Raw genomic sequence first — 27,978 nt, forward strand, 5'->3', positions numbered from 1 at the left:
AAATTACTATAAACTATTCTTAACCCAAATAAACATGAAATAAATAATATGTAATCATCTGTGATCTTTTGAGAGTGTTAACAGCTTAAGGTTTGACAGATGATGTGCAAATCGTTAAAAAGGCACATCCAGTCAGTTTGCTGCCATCTAGAGGTTTATTTAAGTCCTCATCTAGTACAGTACAACATCACTACACTGAACACATGTAAAAACATTGCTGTGGTCTTATGAGGTAAAATGATACAAATATAAGGTAAAATACAGTTATGTTTCTGACATATTTACAACTGTCATTTCAACACAACAGAAGAGCAAAAACGCTAAAGTGCGCAAACACACGTGAACACACACACACACACACGCGCACACACACGCACACACACACACACACACACACACACACACACACACACACACACACACACAGTTCCTCAAGGTACAATGTTTTCATGCAATCTTGACATCCATACTTGACATTTAGCTAAAAATACTCATTATAAAGCCAACTTTTGTCCATTTCTGCCTTTCTTAATTCACCAGCCACCGGCCAACATACTTATGACTCACACATAAAACAAGGTCGTCAGAAACAATATACGAAACAAGTTTGACATGCTGGTGGCTGGTCCATTGTGTACTCTAAAACATTCAATGAATCCTTTGTTTCAACAAATATAGCAGCTTATTATTTTTTTTGCGTATTTGCGATGTTTTTATCTTCTGAACAGTACAAGTGGTTCAGAAAACAAATAGGAGGGAGGTACAAGGAGGAGATGAAGTTTCATCATTACAGAATGCAAAAAGCTTTTGCTTTGACTGGTAATGCACCTTCAATGATATAAATAGCTAAAAAAAAAAAAAAACTCAAAAATGTAGAGATTACTGAATATGATAAAACTGGTGATACACAAAGACTCTTCCTTGGAAAAAGAATAATTCTGTTCACATCTGCACCCCCTTCACTTTGCAGAACAGCTATCCTCTAACCGCCGTGCTCACAGCCCTGTATCTTCTTCCTCATCTTCCTCCTCCTGCTGAGGCAGGAGCCGGTAATGTTCACTGCCGATAGGCAGGAAGGTAATCCTGGGATGATTCCCGTCTTCCTCGGAAGGGACTTGGTGGTGGGAGTTTGAATCCAGCTGCTCAGTGGAGCTGCACTTTGTATACAACTCGCGGTGCACCTCCTGGCTGGCTGCCTCCTCGGAATGGTCATCATGTAGCCTTCGGTTTTTCCACATGGAATGGATGTAGAGAATGGGCACAGGCAAGCTGGCAAAGACTATAAGCATGACAATCATAGCAAGGGCCCAGCCAGGGTACTCAAGAGTCATCTCAGAGGCCTGGAGAGAAGAGGCGGAGCATGTCAGAGAGAGAAACATGGGCAGGCACAAAACTGCTCAAGATTTAACCGTATTCAACACGAAAATCTGCAAAGATTAGAATGATTAAATGACTCCTGTAAGAAAACAGGGTCCTTATGGCAGTTAATATTAGCATGTAAAAAGATAACATAATATGTGCTTCATCAGCATCAACAGTTACTGTAATTTTTGAGTGCACTTGGGGGAAACATATGGAGAGGTATCTTGGTGTATTTGTCACATACATTGTTAACTATAAGAAAGGGTACTTTCATTAAACTCATGTTGTGTAGGATAAAAAGCAGTGGTCTACAGCTTACTGTGCTTTGATTCCAGGCTGTGTACGTGGGCCCTTTGAAGACCATGCGCAACAAACTGGCAGCCAGAAGACTAACCATAGCCAGCAAGCAAACATATTTCCACAGGTATTTGTACACCACTGGGGGGCGCCAATTGAGCATTACTTCAATGTCATCAAGGAAACTGCAGTGTTGGAAAATATTGAGTGAGATTTTAAAATAAGAATAACTTTAATATGAAAAAGCTGACAGAGAGGAGAAAGAGAGGTTTCTTACCGATCTGTTCCATAAACCCATGCCACACTAATGGTTTCAAAGATCACTACAATGACCAATGGCAGAGTTGCAGAGTAGTCATCAAACATAGTCACAAAATAGTTGCCAGAGCGCTGAGTGAACAACAGTCCCATTAAGAAACCCAAAGCACAACTGGCCACTGAAAAACAAATAAGAAGGCCGACAGTGTTAGAAAATAGCAGTTAGCTGAGCAAACATGGTATATTTCTGATATGATCTAAAAACTAGTGTTGATCATATCTGCTTTGTCGAGATTTTGGGTTTACATCTACATAAATCATCATAAACAGCTACAAAAGCAGTAACTGAACTTAACAACTAATGTAAAAATGTAGCCATGCCTACACAAAGATATCAAAATGTCCTGCCTACAGATAAATATTACTCTTATTATACTCATATATATATATATATATATATATATATATATATATATATATATATATTATATATATATATATATATAATATATATATATATATATATATATATATATATATATATATATATATATATATATATATATATATATATATATATAAATATATATATATATATATATAATCAATTAAACCACATATGTCAGGACAAGAATCATTTAAAAAAAGTTGTGCCTGCAGTACAAAGCACCACTATTGTTGAATCATGTGTGTTACCAGTAAGTAGGGTCCGGTGGCGCCCAAGAAGGCTAAAATTGTCCATGAGAGGTGTGAGGATTCCCTGCATGGTCCCAAACATGGTGCTGAGGCCCAGGTTGAGCAGCATCAGGAAAAACAGTGTAGACCAGAAGGGGCTGGCAGGGAAAAGGGCCATCACCTCCGTGAATGCTATGAATGCCAGGCCTGTGCCTTCAACACCCTGCAGAGAAAGGGATTGTGAGATACAATAAGATCATCCTTGAAATCATTGCTAGATTATGTGTAATTGTGTATTACCTGATGCGTTGGAACAAGATTTTCAAGCATCCGTTTAAAACAAATAAAGAACCAACCAACCAAACAAACAAACCCAAAACCTCATATTACTATATATTGTTTTTGTGCAGATGTTGTTCTGCAATTTTTGTACGCATTTGAGTTTGTGTATATGTATTTATTCTGTTAACAGGGAAAACTTTGAGTCTTAAAAATTCAAAATAAAAAACACCTTGCGCAGGACGGGTGGAGGTAACTGAACTTATAAATGTTTACTGAAGAAACTTGTATTTGCTGGCTCCATGCACTGTTGTCCGATTTAACAAATAATAGCACCATACTAGAAGCACCGCTGCAGTAGTTCTCTCTAGTAGGGGGTGAGGAATTTTTTTCACTACTCTACAGCGGCCTCTAAGCCACACTGCTGCTTCATTTCATGCTGAGCTAAGTCACATTTAAAACTACATCTCAAACTGTTTTCCAGATTCATGATAGACCAAAAGCTACAATCTGGTAGAAGAAGTCCTAATATGAGCTCACTGTGGTACATTCATGAAAAAATACCCATTTCAGTGTGAAAATATACTCCAACTGAACCTCTATTTTTGTAGTATGACATTTTTTGACAAAACAATAAACACTGTTAGATACCATGACTTTGAGTACCCCTTGCTCTGTTTCTTTAGTTTCTCCTTTCCCTCCTTCATCACAGCTTGCGTCCATCTCTCCTGGACACCTACTGGATAAACTGTCCCACATGTTTTCTTCCTCTTGCCAGCTGGATACTTTACGGTACCTCACAGATTACTCAGGGAGTCCTGGGAACCTCAGCACTCCACCTACTTACTATTGTCATTGAAATGTTCACCTTCCTGATTTTTCTTTTAAGCAAGCCAGTGCCATGCACCTCATTAAGCAACCCGTGGTGATCCTTCTTGAACCTCAGATGTTCTCCAGTTACTACATGACAGGCCTGATTTGACACCAATGGCCAGTCCATATTACTAGATATTGCTGCATGACCACTCTTCTACTAAAATTTGTGTGTCGCTCACTAAAATTTCACCAAAACCGTTAATGCAAAGGTGATATAGGCTTCCATGACTATATTCACCTACGCCTACACACCAAGTCATATCTGTTTCCAAATAAAATTGCTTAAAGTTACAGAAGGTCATCTTTTTATCAGCGTCATTGTATTATATTATATGCAAAATCTCTTAACATCCAGAGGGCAATCAATAAATACAATGCAGTGACAAAAAAAATAATCTATATAAAATAATAAAAAACCCCGAAAACAAACAAAAAAATTCTGGCGCCTGGGGCTTTTGTTGGGCCAGATAGCGTTTGGCTCAGGAAGCAAATGTTTTGGCGGTTAACGCTGGTGTTGGGGTAGATTTTTTTCAGTTGCATACTGCCAAAATCTGTGTGTTGCTTACGTTTCCAACTCCAGCTTTAATTGCATATTTACAACTGTTTTAACTATATGTTTGGATTTTTTTAAAATTATTTTTGAGATTCTTGTCATCTGGTTTTATCTCTTTGTGAAGAATGTGATGATTATGTCTTGATATATTTATAAAGTATAAAGAAAGTTAATCAAAATTATATCTCAAGGATACCTTATTCATTTCCTTCTCCAGACTGCAGTCAGTGATGTTAGGCCCCACCATGGTGCCATGGTGAGCGTACCACTCTCTGTATACATCCAAAGACACAGAGCTCGGATCTGTCGTATTGATCCAAGGCCAACCAGGAGCAACCAAGTGCTGTTTAGATTCGATGGACATCATGAGGTTTAGGGTACCAAGATTTCTGCAGGAAGTTAGAATAAAAATATAAAATTAAGAAAGGTGATGTGATATTATGGAGCAAATTGCTTTATATAATAGTTACTGTTAACTATTAGGAACCAACTAAAATATCACAGATTAATGCACAATTAAGCATGATAGGGATGCACAAACATATTGGCACATCATTGGCATCAGTCAATAAAAGCTTTAAAAGTAATATATTTTATAGTTTCTACTGATATAGACAGGCCTGAATTGGATACATAATTAAGCACAGGAGCAACATTTTTTTTCTTGCAATTGGGAATTTTTTTTCAGAATGCTGTTTCTTTAGTATGTTGCAATTTAAAAAAAAAAAAACACACGTTAATATGTGACAGTACTTATTTTGCCAGCATTAGAAATTATATTGTTATTAATCGACCAATACCAGTACTAATATTCAGACACACATGCACACATCCGTACTCAGCAACACAGCGAAGTGCGATGTTCTTAGCGCGGAAACCCAGCACGACGAAAACCACTAGAGAGGCCAGCACAGACGTCATAAAGTTGATGCAGGAGACCATCAGTGCGTCCCTGTGGCAGTTGTTGTTGACTGGATTGTAGGAGGAATATGCAATGACGGAGCCATAGCCCAATCCGAGGGCAAAAAACACTTGAGTAGCAGCCTGCCGCCACACTTGCACATTACCCCAGATTTCCAGCTGAAAACCACCACATAATAAAGTGTCATCAATTATTGTATGGGTTACCAAACTTCAAAAATATCCTCTTAAAACTCTCATTTTATCAAGCATTCATCAGAAAAAAAGAACATTAAGAGAAATGTGATGAAATTTGTGCTTACTTTAGGATAAAACATATAGGTGATACCGTCCATTGCGCCATCCAACATCAACCCTCGGATGAGGAAAATAAAGAGCACCACATAGGGGAAGACTGATGAAAAGTACATCACCTAAGAAAAAGATAAGAAAAGAAATGAAGGATGACTTCCGGACAGAACTTTTCAAAGATATGGTTTGACGTTTTGGGATATATGCTTATTTGCTTTCTGGCAGAGAGTTAAATGAAAAGATTGATATCACACTCATGTCTGTTCACCACAGATGATGTAATGGACAGCTAGTTAGCTTAGCTTAGCACATAGACTGGAAAGAGAGGGACAAAGCTAGCCTGGGTTTGTCAGAAGGTAACAAAAACTGCAAAGGACAGGAGCTATGTTGCAATCTGAGGTGGAAAAAAAGGTTATCTTACCTTTGCAGAAGACTTGATGCCCTTGATCATAGCCAAGGAGACAATTGCCCAAGCAGCCAATAAACAGCCTGTCATGATGGGGTTGAACTCTCCAGATTCTTGGATGGAATTTGTGATGTTAAGGGCTTTCCGAAACCAGAAATACGATGTTGGGGAAGAACTCGCACATTCTTTCACTGTTAATTAAGTTAAGACAAAACTAAATACATTGGAAAGGCATCTATTGTATGTGATGTATCATTTTGATGAGTTATTGCAGTACCTGTGTCATTGGTAGTTACATCAATTGGACACTGCTCCCATGGCAGAGGATACTGGAAAGAATTACCCATGTAGAACAGGCTCCAAGCAATGATAACATTGTAGTAAAGAGCCACATAAAAACAGACCTAGAGGAGAAAAATAGGGTTCATAAACCATTATGTAACAAATTATCAATATGTACATAGCAAGCCCTTGAGACATATAGGATACAGTATGTGCTGAGCTTATATAAAAGTTATTTCAAGGTCGAAAATGCTTTTATCCAAGTAGAGAAAAGCAAAGCAAGATTTTGGTAGAAGAAGCAAAAGTACTAATACCATAGAGTAGAAATACTCTGTCACAAGCAAAATTATTAACATCAAAATATACTAATAATGCCTAAAGTAAAGTACTTATAATGCAGAATGGCCCCTTGCTTGCATGAATGTGTTCATCACTTTAATGTCAGTAGTTAATTACTTGATATACTTCTGGGTAGCTTCTGAATATTCCCCAGGTGACCAAAAAAGTTTCATCATAAATGGTATTAATACAACATAATTAAAAGGTTGATTTATATTTTGTGTTATTAATCTCAATCATGAAAGTAACAAGTAACTGAAGTCATTAAATGTAGCAGAGTAGAAAGGAGCAGAAAATCCAAATACACCTCAGAGTTTTTCTTCAAGAACACAACAAGTAAAGTGTAATGAATTGTGACAGTGACATTGACCAGGACATAAAGAGCGCTGAGCCTTCTAGGAAAAAAATAAGTTAAAAAAAGCTCGGGCATTTAAGCATACAAATATACGCCTGTGCGCTGTAGAGTATGTACACAGAAAGTTCTTGTCTACTCAGTGTTTGCCTTGTCCGTCCGTAGAGAAAAGTGTTACGCAACAAACTGCCAGCACTACAGAGCACTGCCTCTCTCACATTACAGCATGGAGGGATGTCGGCGTCCTTTCTTAAGTATACACACAGTGTGGCAAGTAATAAAAAGAAAGGTGTTTACAGAAGGGTAAGAAAAAAGGTAATACGTGCAATGGCTTTTTAATGAGAGGAGTGGAAGTAAACATTAATTCTTGTGAATGTCTTTACTATGGGGCTCATAGTAAAAATACTGATAATGGCTCTATTTTTGAAACCCAAACACGTAAAGCCAGCCAGCTTACAAACCACAGCAGCCTGACCGAGATCCTTTGAGTAATCACTTTGCTGACGTGTGTGTAAACATCAATCTTTTCCTTTTTTTTTCAGACCATTGCTCATAGTTAAGATACCTTGCAGAATACACAAAGTCTGACTTTTTAGACATACACAATTACAGTTTTGTCCAAAAACCCAGAAGACATATTGTAAACGAATACAAAAACTTTAAATCCTTACCATGCAGCTGGAGTAACCGATCCCTGCCAGCTTTGGGGAGATGTGTTTCCAAACGCCGATGCTTCCCTGGCGAATACTTTGGCCAGCTGCCAGCTCCATAAAAAACAGTGGAACTCCCACAATCAGTAAAAGAAAAACATACAGCAGCATGAAGGCCCCTGGAAGGAAGGAAAGGAGAAGAAGGACAGGAGGATGATTTCAAAACATGACGCCATACAAATACACACCTAACTTTTTTAACTTTGTACATCCCTTTATAGTTTTTACACACCCATATTTTATTCCTTTGTTTGCCTTATTTCTATTTCTGAATCATTCATCTTGTTTGCTGTTTTTTTAGAGAGCTACCGTGATCATTGGTCAAAACCACTAAGTGGAAATGTAATTCTGTCTTTTCAGACACTCACCTCCTCCGTTTTGGTGGCAAAGGTATGGGAACCTCCACACATTGCCTAGGCCCACACTGAACCCCACCTGGGCCAACACATACTGGATCTTAGAGTCCCATGCTGGCCGGTCTTCATCAGATGTCTCAGCTCTCAGATCTGGAGTTATGCTTGTAAGCTGAGTTTCCGACTGACCTTCGCCAAGCCAGGCTCTGTCCTCATTGCTGTCCAGCGGAGGTTTCTCCGTCTTGTCATAAACAAAAAAAGAACAAGAAGGAAAGGAAACTTACATGATAATCAGTCAGTAATAAAAAAAGAACGCGTTGACAAGTGATGACATTTCACATCCAATTGAACAAAGATCATCTTCACTGTGACATCATAATGCTCTGCAAATACACTTTTCTAGCAATAATTCAATGACATAAATCAGGAATTCAGGGGGCGATGGGGATCACATTTCATACCAAGTTGGATACTGAATTGGTGACACTAACACTGGTTGCACACCTTGAAACAGTGGTGATTATATAGATCTGCTGTGCTGCCGGCTTGAAGATCTGTGTGAAACATCCATGTTTTAGATTTTTTTGGCTTCTTTGCAGCAACATCTGTATTTGCATCCAAGCATTGCCTTAAGACTATACGTCTGTGCTCTATATAAATCAGTTTTACTGGCCAAGTATGAGAACACATACAAGAAATTTAAAGTTTTTTGTCTCTCTCACTGAATAGTCAGTCGGTAATAAAAAAAGAACGTGTTGACAAGCAATGACAAGTGATTGTGTGTGTGTGTGTGTGTGTGTGTGTGTGTGTGTGTGTGTGTGTGTGTGTATATAGATATATATATATATATATATATAGATATATATATATATATATATATATAAATATATATATATATATATATATATATATATATATATATACATATACATATATATGTGTGTGTGTGTATGTATGCATGTATATATACACACACACACATTATATATATTGATTTAGCATTTTTATTTATTTTCATTCCTTCTAAGTCTTCACTAAATATGAGTCTGAACAGACATGGATGTAAACAGCAACTTGACAGGTGGTTATTGTAGTCAATTCTATTTTTAGCTTCACTCTCCCCAGCCGCATCAGAGCTGTGTGAAGTAACTGTTAAAGCAAGCCCAACTTTACCTACTGCTGCTGATTCACACTGAAACCATTCTCAAAACTAACTCTAAACTCTGGGTTGCTTTTCTTGTGGAATAGACATAGAAAATACAATGAATTTGTATTTGTGTTAACCATGATAGTTCATGTGTCTACTAACCTATAATCACTTTTGCGATTGCTGATACCCTGGTCCCCTAACCATTTACCTAATGTTTTGTTTAGTAGAACATAGACCCGAGTAAATTAATGCGGTCAAGGAGCGTGTCACTAGGCAACTATTCTAAGGAACAGACTACTTTATGTGTTGCCGACTGTGGTTTTTTCTATGAAAATGTATACGATAAGAAGATGATTAGACTGTCTGAATTCTCTGCTACTTTAAGGACTGGTGTGTATTTAGGGTGATTTATGAGGATCTATTAGCAGAAATGGACAATAATGCCCATAATAATGTTTTCATTGGTGTAAAATTACATGAAACTCAGAATCTTTGTGTTTTCTTCCCCCTAGAATGAGCTTGTTATATCTACCAAGGTAGTAGGTCTTGTGCAAAATCCCCATGTTGCACCATCATGTTTCTAGTAGCACAGAACAGACAAACCAAACACTTTAGAGAGGGTCTTTCATGTTAATTTTTCTATTGCATTTGTAGCAACCACTGCAGAGGAGGGTTAGGCGACAGTTACTCAGTTGGTTGCAGTCTTCACACTCACTGCTACTGCAGATACCATTCAGTCCTATAGACTGGAAGTTAAGCTCACACAAAGGCACAGAAAACACCAATGTTTGGTTTCAGTTTTTCGCAAGAATATTGAAACCCTTGCTGCTAAAGTGTGTCAGACCATCAGACAGCACTTAAACTACACACACTCACCAGCTAGGCTAAGTTAGGTCAGAGGAACAGGCAAGATCCAAAATGGTTTGACATCAGCCAAACTGGCTTAAGGTCATGACGCATCTAGCTGGATGATTTGTATACTACACTGCTGGTATCAGCTGGTGAGAATGGAAAATTACAAGAGAGCTATGCCCCAGAAAAGTAGGTGGCTGGTCAAGACACATGGCCGGTTAAGTCAGGTGATTTCACAAATATATATACACACATGCACAGGGGAGAGTGAGAGAGTGATAAAAATACGCATGTGCACACAAATAGAGGGGAAGGGAAAAGTTGGAAGAGCAGTAGCCACTAGGCAGAACTTTGGGTGAAGGTGGGAGAGTCTTGGGTGACATATGGGCGGGAGCACCCAGCAGGAGGTGTTAGGTTCACATGTTCACATTGGTTCACACTGTGGGTGTTGCTGAGGTGAAAGGGTGGACCACGTTGTAGATATAGTTGGCAACAAGGCAGGAGAGAAGCTATTTCAATTATTTCAACAAGTGAAAGACCCATTGATCATGGATCAAAACAGACTTTTGCTGTAGTAATGCTGACTTAAATACCGTCTAACCATTAAGTTCATAACCGGTTGCAACCCGAGTCACATCCAGATTCAGCTTACCTTGGGTTGTGATTCATCAAGGTTATCTGAACCTGATTTAACTGTATGACTGTATTGTGAACTGATAAAGTCTGCTGACAGAAAGCTATCAGATTTGTGAGTAACCTTGGTGGTGTACACTTTTTACTTTGAAAGGAAAAAAGGCCACTTCAAAACAATGAGAGAACCAACTTAATCACAAAATGTAAATACTGTCCTTGACATGGGTCTGTATATAACTGCAAATACAGCTAAGTGCTCAGTCGGATGTATGAGTCTGGATATATGAGTGCATCCATAAGCTCTTAATGACACAGTAACTCTGTACTAGGTCTCCTTGTAGTTTGTCCATAAGGAACCAATCAGCACACAGCAACAGTTTTGTTTAAAAGTCAAATTCTTTTTTTTTAATCTTAACTTTTAACACATCTTAAAAAGAAGAGAAACAAATACTGCTGATTATTCTTCTGTTCTAGGCGTTCCTAAAATCTTCAGCGAAAAATAACTTCTGTGTATTTACCCCTTTCTCCTTGGCTAATCTTAAATTATCTTCTTGCATCATACCCCCCCTTCCACCAGCACAAACAGGGCGATTGTACATTTTCTGGTCAGCCCAGGTCTATCTCTGGGTTCAGATGGGGCCCAGCAGGCGACAGGCAACCACACTCACTGAACAGTAATAGCAAATGCGCAAAAGCATGCAGCAGTGGTCCAACCGTGCAATCTAATCTCTGGAAACACCTTTGCTTTGTTATATATATAGATAATTAACTGAAACATTTTAGAAGTATTTGTGCAAATATAGTTACACTGGATCACATCTCCAATAATGCTGAATATTACCGATTGTTTGTTTTAAAGTTGCTTTTACTAATCAAACTGTCAAGGTATTGACAAAGTACTTTATTTGTCCCTTCAGGGGCAAATCAAGGCAAGCCAGCCTGCCAACAGAACTCAGTTCACACATAATACATCTAAAAATACACAGGTTAGGTAATGTTGATGTTTGAAGTAGTGTAACAGCAGTGGCAAGTCAATAGCTGGCCAACAATATCCAACACTGCTCAAGGCAAATGTAATGTCAAACAATGTAAAAAGTTAAAAGTGCATAACAATTTATCATATATGAAGAGTTTTACATATTACCAACATGTTTAACTTTGGTACTGTGGGGGATATGTAATTTACCTTTCGTTCTGTTGTCTTATCCATCGATTTTAATCCCCAATTTGTTCCTAAACTGTACATAAATCATTCTAAAGTGACCATTACAGAAACAGAAAGGTGCTTAAGAGGACAGAAATAGAAGAAAATAGTTAAACTGGAGTATAAAACCAAAGGGGCAAAAATTCTTTGTCACACATATGAGATAATGTAAAGGACTTTGCAAACACCCCAACCTTCCACAAAAAAACAGAACAAAGCTCCATTCATGTATGCAATTTTGCATGTCAATGTCATGTTTGAAAAGGAGCACTTTTTTCTGTAATGTCTCCTAGGTGACCTCCCTACTTGGGACCAAGTAGAATTTCTGTAATACTTTCACCTTGACTCAAGAGTATATTAAACACTCATTGGACTCAATCGCACTCATGAGCTGATCAGGTTGCCATGCATGTGCAACTTCCAACCAAACCAGCTGCTCCATGATGATCAGATAGCAAAACAGGAAACAAGAAACATGAGCCAAAACTGAACTGTAATGTCTTGTCAACCTTTATGATGTTGTGGCAGAACCTGAAGAGAGTAGCTCTTCAGATCTATTGCTGCGTTAGGAAAATATGAATTACACATATAAAGAGGGAGAACACTATCACAGTAATTTACAGCTGTGGCACAGCTGCAGAATGGAAGCAGCATATTAAAAGCTAATATCATTCAAAAGGTCATTCAAGTTGATTTTGTCTACCTGCCATATTTGAGTGTTGGAATTTTATGTAAGCGTACATTTAATGAATGTGAAAGGGCCAACACCCTGCACAGGTATAAACTTGCAAATATGCATATGATACGCTTCCCCCAACACTCACTCACACAACCCCTATTGCATAACCTGAGTTGCCATCAATCATGAACAAACACATTTCCCCACTTTCAGCATAGCTTTTTGCCTATGGGATAATTTCCCATGGAAAAATACCTCAGCGTACAGAACATTTTATTTTACATTTGCCAAAGATCGACTGGCTACTGTGCAGCACAGCTGTAGGTTTGTGTGCACATCACTGTTGTGTTGTGTTGGCTCTGTGCTCCATCATATGTAATTTACAATGAAACAATGACTATGAGGTGAAAGGGCTGCCTTTCAGCTTTCATTTAGTTGTGTTTACATCCACATCAGATCAACAGTATAGGAATACTTTTCAATATTGCAGTCCATGTCCCAAAATTGATTGCGGGATTATCATAAAAAGACATCAAATTCAATATTTACACAGTATAGTATACACTGTTGTTTATCCATATTTCATTGCACAGCTGTCATGTACATATGCATTGACAGTTGCTGAAGTGTGTGAAACACTGAGCAGCAAAGGTATTCCTGCGAAGTTAATGCTCAGAAAATCAGCTGCACAGAGGAGATTATCCAAAGTGAGGCAAAGCAGAGCCTTAAAGCCTATTCATGACTGATTGACTATCGGACACAGAGGTACAGCTGTTGACGGTAAATTAAGCGACCTATAAGTCACAAACTTTCCCAAAAGAGAAAAGGGAATAAGCATGAAGTGAACAATAAGAGCACTTAGTCATTATAGCTCATACAGTCATGTTATTAAAGTGCAGACTGACGTCTGAGTTGTGGACATACCATGCTGACAGCACGGTCCAAGAGAGGAGTAGAGTTTCCAGTAGTCCGGGTGTTGGTTTCTCTCCTCGTCCCTCTTCGCCACTTTCTGACAAGTCAACTTTTGAACTCCCCCTTTTTGAACTTTTGATAGAAGTCAAGCAAACGGATGTAACTTGCTGGGACCAAATAAAAAAGTCTCGACCCGTTAGTTTTGACAACTTGCGGCCACGTTTCTTATTGTGGGAGCAGGCTTTGTCGTCGCCAACCAAAGAAGACATGAGGCAGAAGTCAGTGCAACTGGAGCCAATGGGAGGACCGAGGGGGCTGAACGGCCCTTCCCCAAATCATTCAACGGGGCTGGACGACGAAGGAGTACACGCTGCTGAGGCTTGTGTGTGTGTGTGTGTGTGTGTGTGTGTGTGTGTGTTTGTTGTAATTTCACATGAGAACTGTTACTGACTGTGCTCATGTACTTACTGCTCTATACTACATTTCTGTAAGGTGTCGTTTGCCGAAAATTTAGTTCGCCGATTATAAGTGCGCGCATATGCGTGCAATCAGGGTACAGGCGCTGATTGCATCGTTAGTACAGGTCAATTCAAGTGTCGGCCACACGGGGCTCAGAACAAATATGCGGTGGCTGTCCGCGCCTAATGAGCCCCCGTTAACTCCCAATTAACTCCGAGCAGCTCCAGCAATCAGCGCCCTCATTGGTTGTTGCGTCATGCAAAAATAAAATAGAATACAATAAAGCCGTGAATTTAGTTGGATTTGTGTGAGATCAGGAAACATTCAAAAAAGATCATGGAATAATTTCGATTCCAGCTTTTTTACTCTAGGCCATAATGTAGACTTTTAAAAGTCCATTGGCAAAATGTTGGCTACTTTAGAGGCCTTTCAAAAACAAAACTTTGTCAAGAGTGGAAACTTTTTGAAGGGGAGGTGTATGGAATACCGAACCCAATCTTATAGTTTGTATGAAAAATCCTAAACTGCAAACATATAAAATATAGGAGAAGTCTGCTGAGTATGCAGTCGCATGTAGTAACTCAGTCAGTCATGTCACCCAGGAGAAAATTAAGAGTGTAAACTTTAGAGGGTTAAACTTTTTTGTGTCCAAGATAAACACGAAGTGCTGGAAAATATGTCGATGTTGTTATTGTGATATGAGACTATATATATCGTCTTGGATTTTGGTTTGGTTTTTGGTGTATTCGAGGCTTGCATGGAGTCTGGGCTCAAGATGACTATCGTGTCTGCCTGTAGACAGCTCCTAACACATCACCAGTAGAGCTAATAAGCAAGCCTCCGTGCACAGCTGGCTGAGCAAGACAAGTCAGTAGTAGATTCTCGGCCACCTGTTGGTTGACAAATGTGAAGCCTACTTCCCCCTCATGGAACAAATATGCTAGAATGACCCTACATGCTTGCTAGAATGAATTCAGGAATCCACCTTATGGATTCCTAAAGGTTATGGTTCTTGACATATGGGGTGGTAAAAGAGTAAATCTGTATGATTTCTGATGATACAAGCAACTTGTGATAAAGAAACTGCTTTGAACTTGATTTGAAAGGAACACTTTTCTACTAAATTCAAAGATGGGCCAATATGGGGGGTTTACCCTCTTTCCTCCAGTGTAAGTCACTGGAACTGCATCACACATACTGTTGGGATGCAGATTATAAGTGTCCTTTTGACAAGTCAAAGCTCTGAATGAATGCAAGGCTCAAGGCAGTACAGTAAATCCTGAGCTAATTGTAGAGGTCAGCTGAAAAGCTCTTAGGCTGAGATAAGACCTGTTGTTGCTCAAAATTATGTGTATCATATCACAGTGAGAAATTATATACGAATGGAACTGTTTTTTGTACAACTAGTTTAATGTATAAAACATGTGATTTCACAAGACTACTTGATCCATTCGCCCAAGAACCTATTGAGGTAGTCTTGCCTTGGTTCAAGCCTGGTGAATGCAGCAGAAGCTAATACTGCCATCTAGTGGAAACTTAGCCAAACACAACATTAACTATGTGATATTGTGTACAAGCTTAACTTCTTACACATAGCCTGATTAAATGTATGTTATTTCTTAAACTCAATTACATAAAGATGGTGATATGTTTCCCCTCTCTCTTTTGCATTAATTGTATGTAGGGTTTCCCCTTAGAAAACTGATGAATTAGTACCTGATCCCAGGGCAATAACTGATAATGTGCAATAACTTTTCATGTTTTTAGCACTCTATCAATTTTAGGGACTACTTATTAATTATGGACTATCTATTATATACATAGTTTTATAGAGTATTTATTTTTTTTATATCTAATGCTGCTATGATATGGATTGCTGCCAAAAAAAGTTTGTTGTGTTTCAAAATGCAATGACAATTAAGTATCCATTTACAATATCTGTCTATCAATCCAGCTGGTGTAACTGTTCACAAACAGCTCAGCCTTGATACATTTGCCCCTTTACAGAAATGAGGTCCTAATTCTAAGATAAATGGTCAATATACCCACTTCTCGATCCACCATTGTTTGACCTTTGGTACCTGGGCACTCAAAAAACAACATTTTAAAGTTTAGGAATGGCTGACTTCTGACAGGATCCCGTTGATCTTCTGCTTTACTTTAGTTGACCAGCATCACCATTACTGTATGGCTGAGGGCCTATTGACTGACCCTATTTCTGAAAAAAACACAAGCATCCACAATTATCTGTTTTATCCACAGTAGGATTGCTATTTAATACAACATCTTTCAAACTACTGATGGTGACATGAGTCTGCAGTGCTACAGTGTTCTGGAGAAAACATCTTCATATCAGAAACCAGATATCAAATGTTTCACTAACATCCTTTTCTACACCTTCTAACATATCATTTAATTGCTTTGTCTTCTTGTCTGTTTTTGCAATTGTGCTCATTGTTCATAGTCAATATTTTCACAGTGTTGAAGAGCTTCAACACTTATCAGAGCTCATACTCCTTTCTGGAATTTCTGAAACAAGCGTGCAGTTCTGTCCTTTTTAACAATGACATGTCTTTCATTCACAGTGTTTTATTTGACAAATTCTCAGTTGATTAATTCTTTCAATGTCGTATGATTTCTGTCAGTCAATAAGTGCATATTAAACTTTATTTTTATATTAAAAAAATCTTAATTTGAACTGTTAATGACCTTTTCTAGCTCTCAGGCTTATCTCGACCTGGGCTTTGTTTTTAGTATCTCAAACGAAACTTGATGTCAGAATAGTTGGAGGTTGAGTGTTTGAGGAAGACTGCGTTACATTTCTCAAATGGCATTTGTTACAGGTCACATTAGCCCCTTGGCACAAGCCACAGGCAGTTGTTGATAGAAATGCCTGTCAAAAGGAAGGAGAGACTCACAAAGATGCAGAGAGAAGAGTGGGAGGAAGGAGGGAGTGTGTGTCTGAATGTATCAGAGAATCAGAGGAGAGTGAAAGCAACACCGATTAACTCTGAAAAGACAGCCAGACTCGTTTTTCTTGTTTCTGCATATCTCAAGAAGGTAGGACGTTCCCGTGTAAACAGCTAAGCTCAGTGCGCATTCAACTCAGCACGAGGATAGGTTTCTGTGCCCTGGATTTGTATGCTCGAGCCGCACTAAAAGGTACAGTGATGCATCTAGATTTTATTTGTTATCATTGTGCAAACAGTATGTGTGTGAGTGTGCGATGTGTGTTTAGTTGACAGAGGGTTTGAGAGACAAGTACACCTGTCATATGAATGACAGCTGCCAAGTAATATGTTGCTCAAAGGAGACTTTTGAAGCAGCTTCACTTCATCCTACTACAACATATTCAATAATTTCTCTGTACAATAGTTTTTGTCAGAAAAAAGTTTGAAAGAGGAAGAATAATAGGCAAGAGGAAAGGAAAGGATAGCATATAGCTACAAAGTGTTTGCATAACTCAAACTTATGATAAACTGACTTTTATAATTATTCAGCTACTGGTTCTATCAAGTTTTGGTGGTTGTGTCAACTACATACCATACATCTGGTGACAGCGGTTTTTCCTGTCGTGTGTATCTGTCACGTGCGTGTGTGCAGACAGAATGCTCAGCATTCTTACAGTCAGCTTGTGGAATGTGACAATATCAAGCCCCCATTTATAATTTTTATTCGGGTGAAGCTAAGATAAGCTTGTTGGATAAAGTCGATAAAATATTTTCACATTAAACAATCTTGACTGTCCAGCAAGAAAAGTAAAGACATGCATTTCAATTTAGTATGGAATGTATGATTCACACTGAGAGCTAATACAACATGTTCCAAGGAACAGGATATTAAAGTTATTTTACCTGTGAACATTTGGCTAGAAAAAGTTAATTATATTACCTTAAGTATTGTCCCCTATTGTATATATATATGCTTGACTTTACTCTGTCTGTGTTCAAACACAACAGATGTCTGCACCACCTCCTGTGGTCCCGAGAAAGCATTCAGGGGTCCGAGTCATGCTAACTCCAGGAGAGCAGCCTCCTCCTGGTGGCCTTCCCATCTACAAAGATTCTGGAAAAGGTATATTCATTCAAGACTTATTTATAAGTTAGAACATGTGCAGTTACAAATACATATTTTTATTATCTGCATCTGTTTTTCCTGCTGCTTGGAACTGACCTAATATTTTTGCGTGTCTTTCTCCTCTCAGTGAATGGTGACAATGGGGAGTCAAATAATACATCTCTACTGAATGCAGCGAGAGAAGTGGTATGTACTTAAATACACAATATAAATATTCCTTATGTAATATTGTACAGTATGTGGTTTACAAATAAGATGTTAAAGTCATAGGAGAGGGTTACCTAAAGACAAATGATCCCAAATACAGAACCGAACTCAGGATGTGGTGGATAGAAGTTGGTTTATTGAACAATGCTGAATGTGAAGACGATGGTGAGGGTAAGTCCAGCAATGAAGGCAGCGGGAAGTTGTGAGGCTGAGTAGACCGGAACACTTGGGAGTCAGTGGTGCAGAGTTGCAGTCAGGGATAAGTGATCTGGCAGGCAGGCAGGCAGGGGGTGATCATAGGGGGTCAAAAATCAAAGTGAGGCAAAAAGAGATAACTTGAATGCACAATTAATGGTGGTCAAGAGGTGCTACTATCACAGAGGCTGACGCAACAACAACCTGGCACTGGGTGGAGGAAGGACCAGAGTTCCTGTGCTGCAGGCTTAATGAGTAGATGGATTGCAGGTGTGTAGATAGTCCCAGTCAGAGAGCTGAGAATGAGGATCATCACCACACCCACTGAACAGACACTGACAAACTCACAGACAGAAGACAAACACAAGAAAAACAAGGGAAGGGAAAAGATGAGGAACACAAGGAAAATCTAGTGACATGGCTGTAGTCATGACAAATTGGCCTATCAAGTTTATCTGCACAATCAGGACATAAACCATCTGTTATACTTGCAAAAGACAACAGCAGTGATGGTGAGGTGAAGACTGGAAATATTGATCAACATTAAATTTGCATTTTTATTAATTATTAGTATTATTGGCATTATAGGATATGTAAAAAAATAGCTCTTGAAGCCAGCTGCAAGGTGTGGAGACAAAAGCCAGTTCAGTATGTCTATAGAATTAAAGAGCATTTCTTCAATCTTTAATAAATAGATGATATGAAAATATGTTAATGTGAAATATGTCATGCATATGATACCCAGAATATAAAAAGAAATGTACAGAATGGTAACATACACAGAATTAACACATCATTTAAGACTTTTAGTTGATTTTTCTTTGTTTGCTGATATTATAATGAACCACTTCACCAATTTAACCACAAAGAGTGTGTTAGTGGGATTATTTCATATTAATTATAACTTACACATGAGCTTGTCACAGAGATTGTATACAGTTGTGAATAAGGGGATTCGATTCAGTCCTGAGTGTATTGCAGGAGCTACCTTTTGGTGTTTGAGCTCTTACCTGGTGGAGATTGTTATGTTCAGTTTGTTTGTTGAGACGAGTGTTAATTAAACGGCATGATAATATTTGCTGTGTTTGTCTTAATCAGGAGATTCTGAACCACTGCTTTGATGATGTGGAGCGATTCATGTCACGCTTGCAGCAGACAGCTGAGGCCCAGAGCATTCTCAACCAGAGGGGGAAGAGGACGAGAAGCAGGAAGAGCAAGAAGAAGCAGAATCAAGATGGTAAGAGCTCTTTCTTCAATTTTTCTTCTAACCACTGTATATGTCAGATTATATTTTAGGAAAGGAGTCTGAAGTAATATAGCAAGAAAGTGATGTTTTCTCAACAAAATAAAATTGCAAATACATGTGAATAAGATTAGAGTGTTAGCTTTTTTCTGACTTTGCCCTGCGCTGTCCTCACAACTTGACCAGGGCGTATCCCAGGTTTGTGGCCAGTGCGTGCTGGGACAGGTGTGACCGTTGATAAGTCTATGAATGTATGACTGTATTAAAGATTGTAATTACCATTACTCACTAGCAGTCATTGTTTTGTAGGAGTACTTGCTGGAACAAGCTAGAGCAAACACCCCACACCTTCACCTGAAGACTTTATTTTACTGAAGTCCTTAAGTTACTCTTTTATATTATTTTTCCTTACTATTATTCTTTCATGTTAACATTAACTCTTAAAGACATGCTATTTAACTTGCATTTGGCAGTTTGCAAATTGTTATAAGAATACAGAACACATAATAAATGGTTATGACACCAATGTATATGAAGTCTACATAATTACAAATGAATGTGAATGCGTGTTTCACATGTTATTTCTCATGTATCCTAAGTAAGTTGTTTTGATTGCAGCTTTGATTGTGCTCTTCATTGTGCAGATGATTTGTTGACCATGAAAGCCTGCCCTCCATCAGAGGAAGAATTTGTGGATATCTTTCAGAAAATCAAGTACTCCCTCAGTCTGCTGGTGAGAATAGACTAGTCATATTTAAGCAAAATTTGTCTGAAAAGTTTTACATATAAGTTTTGATAAATCCACTGTAAATGCACATTAATGTTCCATTTTAGGACCGCCTGAAGTCATCCATCACACAGCCTGATGCACCGGAGCTTTTGCATCCCATCTTTGTGCCTCTTGGACTGGTGGGTCTGTTATTCACTAGTTTGTCTGTCCCTCTCACTGTGTGGTATTGACTGAAGCAATACTCTCTTTCTCAGATGGTGAAAACCACTGGAGGGCCAGAGTTAGGTACATCAGTGGTCAGTCCTGCTATGACCAGTGGTGCTGTTTCACTGCTCCAAGAGCATCTGACCGAGGGGGAAAAGGGGCTGTGGACTTCATTAGGGCCCAACTGGACTTCACCCCGGTCTGTGTGTTGTACATGTTTGTATATGTGTGTAAATCTCTGTCAGCGTGTAATGTTGCTCTAACAAGATCCTCCTGCCTTCTTTCACAGTTCACAACTTAGTGTGTCTGTTCCTCCATACACACCTGTCTTCCTGGATGGGTGGCAGCCTCCGGTGTCTGACTCAACTAGCCAGACTTTAGAGGATCCCATCGAGTCGCAGCACAAACAAGATGCCTTCAGGGAAAGTAGGGCGGCACAAACTCTACAGAACCAAGCACAACAGACAGCGGAAGGCCATGCGGAAGACAGTGATGATGTGTAAGCATGTAGACACTGAAGAAAGAACATGGCATTATTATCTTTTATAGCAGGAGTGACAAGCCAGCCAAATTCCTGATGGCTTTAACCGGCAGTTTATTGCCTTATTAAATCAGTATGGAGGATGAAATTAGAATAAATCATATCAGTGTATCTCTTTAGAAACATTACTGATATGTTATACTCTGCATTTTTTTTTTATTAATTCTATTTTTTGTTGTTGTTTTTTTTATACGTGATGCATGTTTGAACTGACATTTCTATTCCAGAAATGGAAGTAGCCTTCCGCCTGAGGGTGAGAGACTTTACTGCTGCAGTTATGACTTTGTGGCTCGAAACAGCAGTGAACTCTCTGTGCTACAAGGAGAAACACTAGAGGTACACACCCATAATTAGACTGAGAGGAATTAGAATATGTCACAAAACTCGACTGATTTGTGAGTCATCTTTTGTTCAGGTAATCGAGTCATCAAAACGATGGTGGAAGTGTCGAAATCGCTTTGATCAGATAGGATTTGTTCCCTTTAATATCCTGGAGCCCCTGTCTGCTCTGAATAACACTGGGAGAGACAGCCCAGTGGTACGCAGACAGTCAACGGTAGAGTTCATACACACACGCAACACAGACACACACATCTTTTGCTGTTGCCTCAAACATTGGTGGCATTTTCCCTCATGCTGCTTTGCAGTTTTTATTAATTCCTTCTTTTCCACAACAGAGGACGGCCCTTTCCCCTCGGTCAAAGTACTTCTCATATGCTCCACAAAGTCCAATTGGGACCAGTCCAACAAGCCCATTGCGACCACAGAGCATGGTTTTACCTTCAACAACAATGCAGGGAGAGGACAGTGACCGAGGTAACGTGCCTATACATGTTGAATATCAGCTGTGGTAAATCACAAAGGGGGACTTGTTAGAGTATCAAGAGAGTTCAGGAACTTGATCTCAGGAACTTGTGTTAAATTTCTTGGTATCTGCAACCCATAAACTCATCCAAAGACATGACAAATAAGTGAAAAAAAAGCTAATAAACTATTATTGCAACGTGCTATTTGTAGAATATAGATTAAGGCATTTGTGCAAGAATCTGTGAATTAAACAAGTCAAAATTGTCTTAAAACAAATCCCTATATCTAACTGAAATGTTTCTCTCCAGGCAATTGTTCTTACTATACATTGATGTATAATGAGAAATGTAATTAGAGAAATTATTGGTGAGCTTTGGGGTTTTTTGCAGGGGCAGTCAGATGTTTGAACAGTGTAATATTACAGAATACCAGGATGTCATTGATAGGAAGAACAGGGATTAACCGGACATGAACTGACTGTGTGGTTTAAAAATCAGCTGACATTTTGCAGACAGATATCATTAACATTTTTTGCTTCGAAGTTTATTCAAAACAACCCTGGGTGTGGAGCACTAATGTTGGGAAAACTACTTGGTTTTGTGTGTATCATATTTGCAGTCCTGATAATGAATGATGAGCTACTTCAGCGGCTGGCTGAGAAAAGAGGCTCAGTCCGTCGAGTGGTCCCCCGCACAGCTGACACTTCTGTCCCCCTGAACTATCACTCACCGTCTGCCGAGGTGGAGGCCTGGCTCACCAGCAAGGGCTTCAGTCAGCAGTGAGTGTGCACGGTTGGAGGAGACTCCAGCTCACACAATTGTTCAGTTATACCCAAGCCTCAAGATCCACAATCACACCAAACATTATTATCCATTATAAACATTATAACATTATTGCTTTAATGTTATACTAAATGAAAATGATTCAGGGGCATTATTGACTCCTACTGTATCAGGAAATTTAGAGCAAGACTCAGATGTTATTGGAGATTGCAGTGAGTTGTATGGGGGCGCTTAAAGGACGCTTCGGGACTGTCGACGTGAAGAACAATGAAGAAAATCAAATCATCTCCATAATGAATTGCATTATACTTGCAGCACATACCGCCTTCAACAACCACTCCTAGATATTGTTTAGTGGACAACAGCGCCCTCAAATGTCAAAATGTCCTCCATGCCAATGTTTATGTGTTGCATCTTAACTGTGAGCTGAGTTGAGTTGAACTGGGCTGAGAAAAATTTAGTGGCACTTTAAAAAGCAGCAAGAAAAAATTAAGAAATGATTTCTCAGAGAAGAGAAGCTTGGATCTTCTTTTATTTATTACAGTTTAAATGACTGGATTCTTCAAAGATAGGTGAACCTTGTAACCATGATAGTTCATTTAAAGCAATGTAACTGCTTTAACTTAAAATAACAGCTTCAAAATCATTTGATGGTATGATCACAGCGTTACATGTTTACTACAAGATACAAGTTTTCAATATACTGTAATGTAACATTGTTAGGATGTAATGAGTTTTGTTAGTGGTTAGCACCAACATTAAGTCAGACAAATTGTTACAGACTTGGGATTAGTATCTGAAACAGTGGTGTTGCACTCAGACACTTGAGGGGCGCCAAATTGCCCAAAACGCCAATTTCTACATAATGTTGCTTTATGGTAATGAAGCACGAACACTGATTTTGTTGCTCTCTTCTTTGTTAGGACGATTCAGAGTCTGGGCATTCTAACTGGAGCGCAGCTGTTTTCCCTGAATAAAGAGGAGCTCCGCACTGTGTCACCAGAGGAAGGTGCAAGAGTTTACAGCCAAATTCTGATACAGAAGACCCTCCTGGAGGTTTGTCGACTGTTTGCTTTGGCCGTACTGTGTGTTTTTGTGTGTGTGTTTGTGTGGTTATGCCTGGGTCCAGGTTTTTTGAGGTGGTTGTTTGCTCAGCCTTGACTGATGCACAGACTTGCATCATTTTACATTGTTACTGACCTACATTGATTAAACATTATTTACTTTCTGATTTACAAAACTCCAAATCTATATTAGCTGATATGGACCTCGCCGATGGTGGGTAGATTTTATAGTTGTTAATAACTAGAGAGCCCTCTTGTTGTTGGTCTGGTATTTAACAAATTTCATAATGGATGTCTTCAGGTGTGTCTTTTAATTTGACATTCACAGCACAGACCTTGGTTTTAAAATGCAACCGAATAATAGCAAAAATAACAGTTTCAAACTAATCAACTAAAGAAGTTAGGCGGCTTCTTAACAAGTTTGCCCCACCAAAAGGTTTCTTTAATATTTGGTTGTGAATTCACATTTTTTTCTTGTGTCCTCCACAGGATGTACGCAAAGCCACAGAGCTAGAGACTGCGATGGAGAAGCAAAAGCTGAAGATTGACCAATAATCTGGGAGTGATGCAGTGTGACCTGGCTTTCAGACTAATACCAAGGCGGCATCAATGGTGATGAATGTGTTAGTGCACACAGTTGGACGCACAAAGTGATTTTGCAGGTTAATGTAAATCATCCATGCTGTTATGTCTCATATGTGCCACAGACTCATCAACTGTGCAAGCTGTGTAAAAGGTGAAGCTCACTCACTAACACTAATTCATATTTGGCCTGGTTTGGATTTCCACAGGTTTTTAAGACAAATAAGCTTTAAACTAAAGTTATTTTACCATTTGGTGTTCATCATACTTGTACACTTTAAATATTTCTATTGTCTTTTGAAGCCGGTATCTGAATCATTAAACATGACAAAATAACATAAATGCAGTACAATAAACATAATCACACTGATTGTTAGTTTTAACAGCAATGGACTGAAATCTTCTTTTTAGAGCTATAAAGAACCGTTTTCTGTTCAAAAATACCTAGGACTCAACAGAACAGTCAGATATTTGATTTTTTTGTGTTTACTGCCTGCTCACAAGACAGTGTCGACATGCTGTACAATACAGAAATACATAACAGTACATTGCTGTCAGAGTACTGGCATTGTGTGTTATTTCTTTTATCATAGATATGAATTTGCTCCGATTCTTCTTCTCATATTCTGACATAGACAAGTCATGTGATCAGTATGTAGTACATATACATACAATTTAATAAAAATCATGCGAACAATAAGATAAGTCATTTAATTATTAATACTAAAGACGTCAAGAATGAAGATGTCAACATACATAAAATCTGAATCCACCCAGAGCTCAATAACAGCAGGTGGAGTTAAATCATCATCATCAACAACATTTACTTTAACAGCACCAGCACATACAGAAAAAATTAACCAGAAGTCAAATGTTTGATGTAGGCTTAACTATGAGCAACTATTCCAATATCAGTTGGGTACTGACCCTCATGATAACTTCATGAGGGTCAGTATACACATTTAACTAATTAAAATTTGAGTCAAGTAAAAAAAATACATAAAGATATTTGAGGGGCATAGTTCAAGTATAAAATTAACAAAAAACCTGTACACAAATGTCCGCAGTCACCAGATCTTAATCTAAAGGAGCACATTTGCGACGTGGTTATGGAGGGGCTTTTTGCCAGATGGATGTGCAGCCAACAAAACTGCAGCAGCTGTGTGATGTTATCAGATCAATATGGACCAAAATCTTTGAAGAAGATGATCCAATCCAGTACAGCAAGGCGTACTGAATAAACTGGCCATCGAGTGCACATAGGATTTTACTTATTATTCCTTCACAGAAAGGCTTTGTGGAAATGTTAAATGATGTTTTATGTTGCCAAAAAGACGATTTTAGTCTCTTTAAAAAATGGGGATTGTTTTCTCTCTGTGTTGACAGACTAGAGATTCTGTGTAATCCATAGGCATGTGGGAGCTGTGCCTGATCATCGCACAGCAGAGCAGCTAACAGGCATACATTACACCTGCTTTAAATCAAAGTATAATAAAAACATTTAAACTGTAAATCAAGTCCTGATACACTAACAGTTTCCGTAACTGTCATTTGTGTTTGATATATTCATGTATTTCACACACATTAATAAGATAATATGTCACTGAATGACAAACAATTAGTGCAAACATCCTGTCCTGAGATCAAAGGCAAACTTCTCCTATTTTAAATCTATGTGTGTAGTTGAAAATATAAAAAAAACTGACATAGATTTAAACAAAAAAAAAACTTTGTGATTTTAAGTGCACTTATTCTGAGGTAAATTATTTGGTAGGAACAGTCGACATGATTCATCTTTTTCCAATCACTTTGGTCACACCGTCATAAGAAACAGACCTTCGAGCAGCAGGAGAAGAGGTAGTTATTACCGATTCTCACTGCGTTGGACTCTCAGAGTCTTCACAGCCCAAAGGTGCTGGCGTGGTCACAGCACTCCCAGTTCAAGAGCTCCTTTCCCTTAAACCACAGCTGGATCTCTCTCTGTGCCCCCTCCACCGAATCACTGGCATGAACCACATTCCTTTAAATGAACGTCACACGTCATTATTTTACATCCAGGGCAGAAAAATCACATGCGTTAAGTCAACAAGATGCAGTATTTGTAAAGTTGCAGCCTCATGTGGTTGTAATTTAATCCTGAAACTTAAGTTACTTTTAAGTTACTTTAGTACTATTTAACCATACACATGATGAGATCAAATGACATCCCATTACCTGCTGACATGAATGCTGAAATCTCCTCTGACTGTGCCTGGCTGTGCCTCAGCTGGGTTAGTATGTCCCACCATCATACGTGAACTCTCGATCACTTTGTACCCTTCCCACACCTACACAAAACATAAAAACAAATACTCTGTATTGTGTATAAATGATTTTCTAGCAAGGACTTTCTAAAACATACATGTCTGCTAAACTAATGGAAAGGTGGAAAATGTCATTTAAAAAAAGTAGAAATAAAGAGGCAGACAAAAGAGCCCTCACCATGGCAACCACAGGGCCTGAGGTCATGTACTGCAGCAGCCCGGGATAGAAGGGCTTTGTCCTTAGTTGACCATAGTGCTGAGACAGGAGATCATCGGACACCTTCGCAAGAGAGGCAGCTACAGTTAAATAGGAACAAGGTCTTGCACATCACACAAGCACCAGCAAACATTTATTTCAGACTTCTATACCTGCAACATTTTCAAGCCCACCAGCTTGAAGCCCCTCTGCTCAAATCGCTGAATGATCTGTCCAACAAGGCGACGTTGAACTCCATCTGGCTTTATCGCTATAAGAGTCCGCTCCCTTACACCTGGAACACCTGATGGGAAACACAGAGGAGGACTACTAATTTCTATGGCTCTAAACTATCCGATATGTATTTAGATGGTTATTTGTGGTTCTTGCTGCGCAAAGAATAGCAGCTTCAGCCCTACTGGGAGCTAATGAACGAGTGTATGCGATCAATTACATTCACACGTGACCTGCCACAAGAGAAACTCAGCTGGCATTTAACTTTAGGGCTGACTGTGCCAGTGAAGTACAGCGATTCGTAAACAGGCTGGATGGAAGTTTAGTTCTGGGGAAATAAGGTTCGGATGTCTTACATGGCACCTGGCTTTGCCCTTTACGCACAAGTCCGGACCTGATTACGCACAACACAGGTCACCGTTTCTGTTACCGACACCATCACCACTATCTTCTGTGCCTCTGACCCAGTTCAAGTACATGACCCCATGAGTTGTGCAAGAAACATTTGTTTTCGCTAACAGCAAAGGGTTGGAACAAAAACACATTGCGCATTAGAGGTAAAGTCTTAGATTCGATGGCAATAATGCGGATTTGTAGGATATCATTAGAATCTGAAGAAATATATACATTTATGTCAGGATAACATTAAAAATATAGATTTTTCCTAATGGGCGTTCTTAACCATTTCACTTGATGTCGTTCCTTAATGAAAGGAAACAGTGAGCGAGTAACAACAAATGCACACTTAGTTAATTCCCTTCAGACGAGCTGATGTGAAAGTTCGGTCACTTACTTGATAAGCTCCTGCGCCCAGCAGCTCTGTGACAGCCGGATAAAAGAGTCACTTGAGTCCCTGAGCAAAACTGTTGAAGAATTCTGTTAGAAAAGCACCGCTGCATCATGGCCATATTTTGACGTGTGTTCTGCCAGCCTCTGGTGAGAGAAGTCAACCCTCCTCAATCAAAACTCA

The 27,978-nt window shown here is 38.9% G+C and overlaps 3 protein-coding genes across 5 annotated transcripts; 1 reads left to right on the forward strand and 2 right to left on the reverse strand.

Annotated features, from left to right (window-relative positions):
• Positions 1–938: 938 nt before the first annotated feature.
• Positions 939–13,529, reverse strand: slc6a16a (solute carrier family 6 member 16a). Its single transcript, XM_030407024.1, has 12 exons — positions 13,397–13,529; positions 7,970–8,195; positions 7,563–7,720; positions 6,196–6,322; positions 5,934–6,109; positions 5,524–5,634; positions 5,139–5,380; positions 4,497–4,689; positions 2,614–2,815; positions 1,937–2,096; positions 1,682–1,844; positions 939–1,340 (listed from the first exon to the last, which is right to left on the reverse strand). The coding sequence occupies exons 1-12, from the start codon at positions 13,397–13,399 to the stop codon at positions 996–998; spliced, it is 2,106 nt and encodes a 701-aa protein (XP_030262884.1). The 5' UTR covers positions 13,400–13,529; the 3' UTR covers positions 939–995.
• A 102-nt stretch (positions 13,530–13,631) lies between these two features.
• On the forward strand, positions 13,632–24,832 carry eps8l1a (EPS8 signaling adaptor L1a). 3 transcript variants are annotated; one of them, XM_030407026.1, is made up of 14 exons: positions 13,632–13,768; positions 17,803–17,917; positions 18,048–18,106; positions 19,421–19,559; positions 20,210–20,298; positions 20,400–20,474; positions 20,550–20,698; positions 20,789–20,998; positions 21,268–21,376; positions 21,456–21,596; positions 21,718–21,856; positions 22,466–22,625; positions 23,553–23,685; positions 24,183–24,832. In XM_030407026.1, the coding sequence occupies exons 1-14, from the start codon at positions 13,652–13,654 to the stop codon at positions 24,246–24,248; spliced, it is 1,701 nt and encodes a 566-aa protein (XP_030262886.1). In that variant the 5' UTR covers positions 13,632–13,651; the 3' UTR covers positions 24,249–24,832. The 3 variants fall into 3 exon arrangements, with proteins under 3 accessions (XP_030262886.1, XP_030262888.1, XP_030262887.1); XM_030407028.1 differs by having other exon boundaries at positions 13,755–13,772; positions 23,553–24,832; XM_030407027.1 differs by lacking the exon at positions 13,632–13,768 and adding an exon at positions 16,811–17,005 and having other exon boundaries at positions 23,553–24,832.
• On the reverse strand, positions 23,145–27,969 carry nme4 (NME/NM23 nucleoside diphosphate kinase 4). The gene is made up of 5 exons (XM_030407029.1): positions 27,802–27,969; positions 26,948–27,078; positions 26,757–26,858; positions 26,490–26,602; positions 23,145–26,295 (listed from the first exon to the last, which is right to left on the reverse strand). The coding sequence occupies exons 1-5, from the start codon at positions 27,914–27,916 to the stop codon at positions 26,175–26,177; spliced, it is 582 nt and encodes a 193-aa protein (XP_030262889.1). The 5' UTR covers positions 27,917–27,969; the 3' UTR covers positions 23,145–26,174.
• Positions 27,970–27,978: the final 9 nt, after the last annotated feature.

This window comes from Sparus aurata, chromosome 23 (genome assembly GCF_900880675.1).
Source record: "Sparus aurata chromosome 23, fSpaAur1.1, whole genome shotgun sequence".
Classification (NCBI taxonomy): Eukaryota; Metazoa; Chordata; class Actinopteri; order Spariformes; family Sparidae; genus Sparus; species Sparus aurata.

Bases quoted from the DNA above. Each gene is read 5' to 3' on its own strand.
- slc6a16a (XM_030407024.1), bottom strand. The intron at 2,816-4,496 runs GTATCCTTGAGA...CTTTCTCTGCAG, and splicing joins TGGAGAAGGAAATGAATAAG to GGTGTTGAAGGCACAGGCCT. The intron at 2,097-2,613 runs GTAACACACATG...TTTGTTTTTCAG, and splicing joins CCACCGGACCCTACTTACTG to TGGCCAGTTGTGCTTTGGGT.
- eps8l1a (XM_030407026.1), top strand. From the start codon at position 13,652: ATGAGGCAGAAGTCAGTGCAACTGGAGCCAATGGGAGGACCGAGGGGG. The intron at 19,560-20,209 runs GTAAGAGCTCTT...TTCATTGTGCAG, and splicing joins GAAGAAGCAGAATCAAGATG to ATGATTTGTTGACCATGAAA. The intron at 22,626-23,552 runs GTGAGTGTGCAC...CTTCTTTGTTAG, and splicing joins AGCAAGGGCTTCAGTCAGCA to GACGATTCAGAGTCTGGGCA.
- nme4 (XM_030407029.1), bottom strand. From the start codon at position 27,916: ATGGCCATGATGCAGCGGTGCTTTTCTAACAGAATTCTTCAACAGTTT. The intron at 26,859-26,947 runs GTATAGAAGTCT...TCTCTTGCGAAG, and splicing joins TGGGCTTGAAAATGTTGCAG to GTGTCCGATGATCTCCTGTC. The intron at 26,603-26,756 runs GTGAGGGCTCTT...TGTTTTGTGTAG, and splicing joins CAGGCCCTGTGGTTGCCATG to GTGTGGGAAGGGTACAAAGT.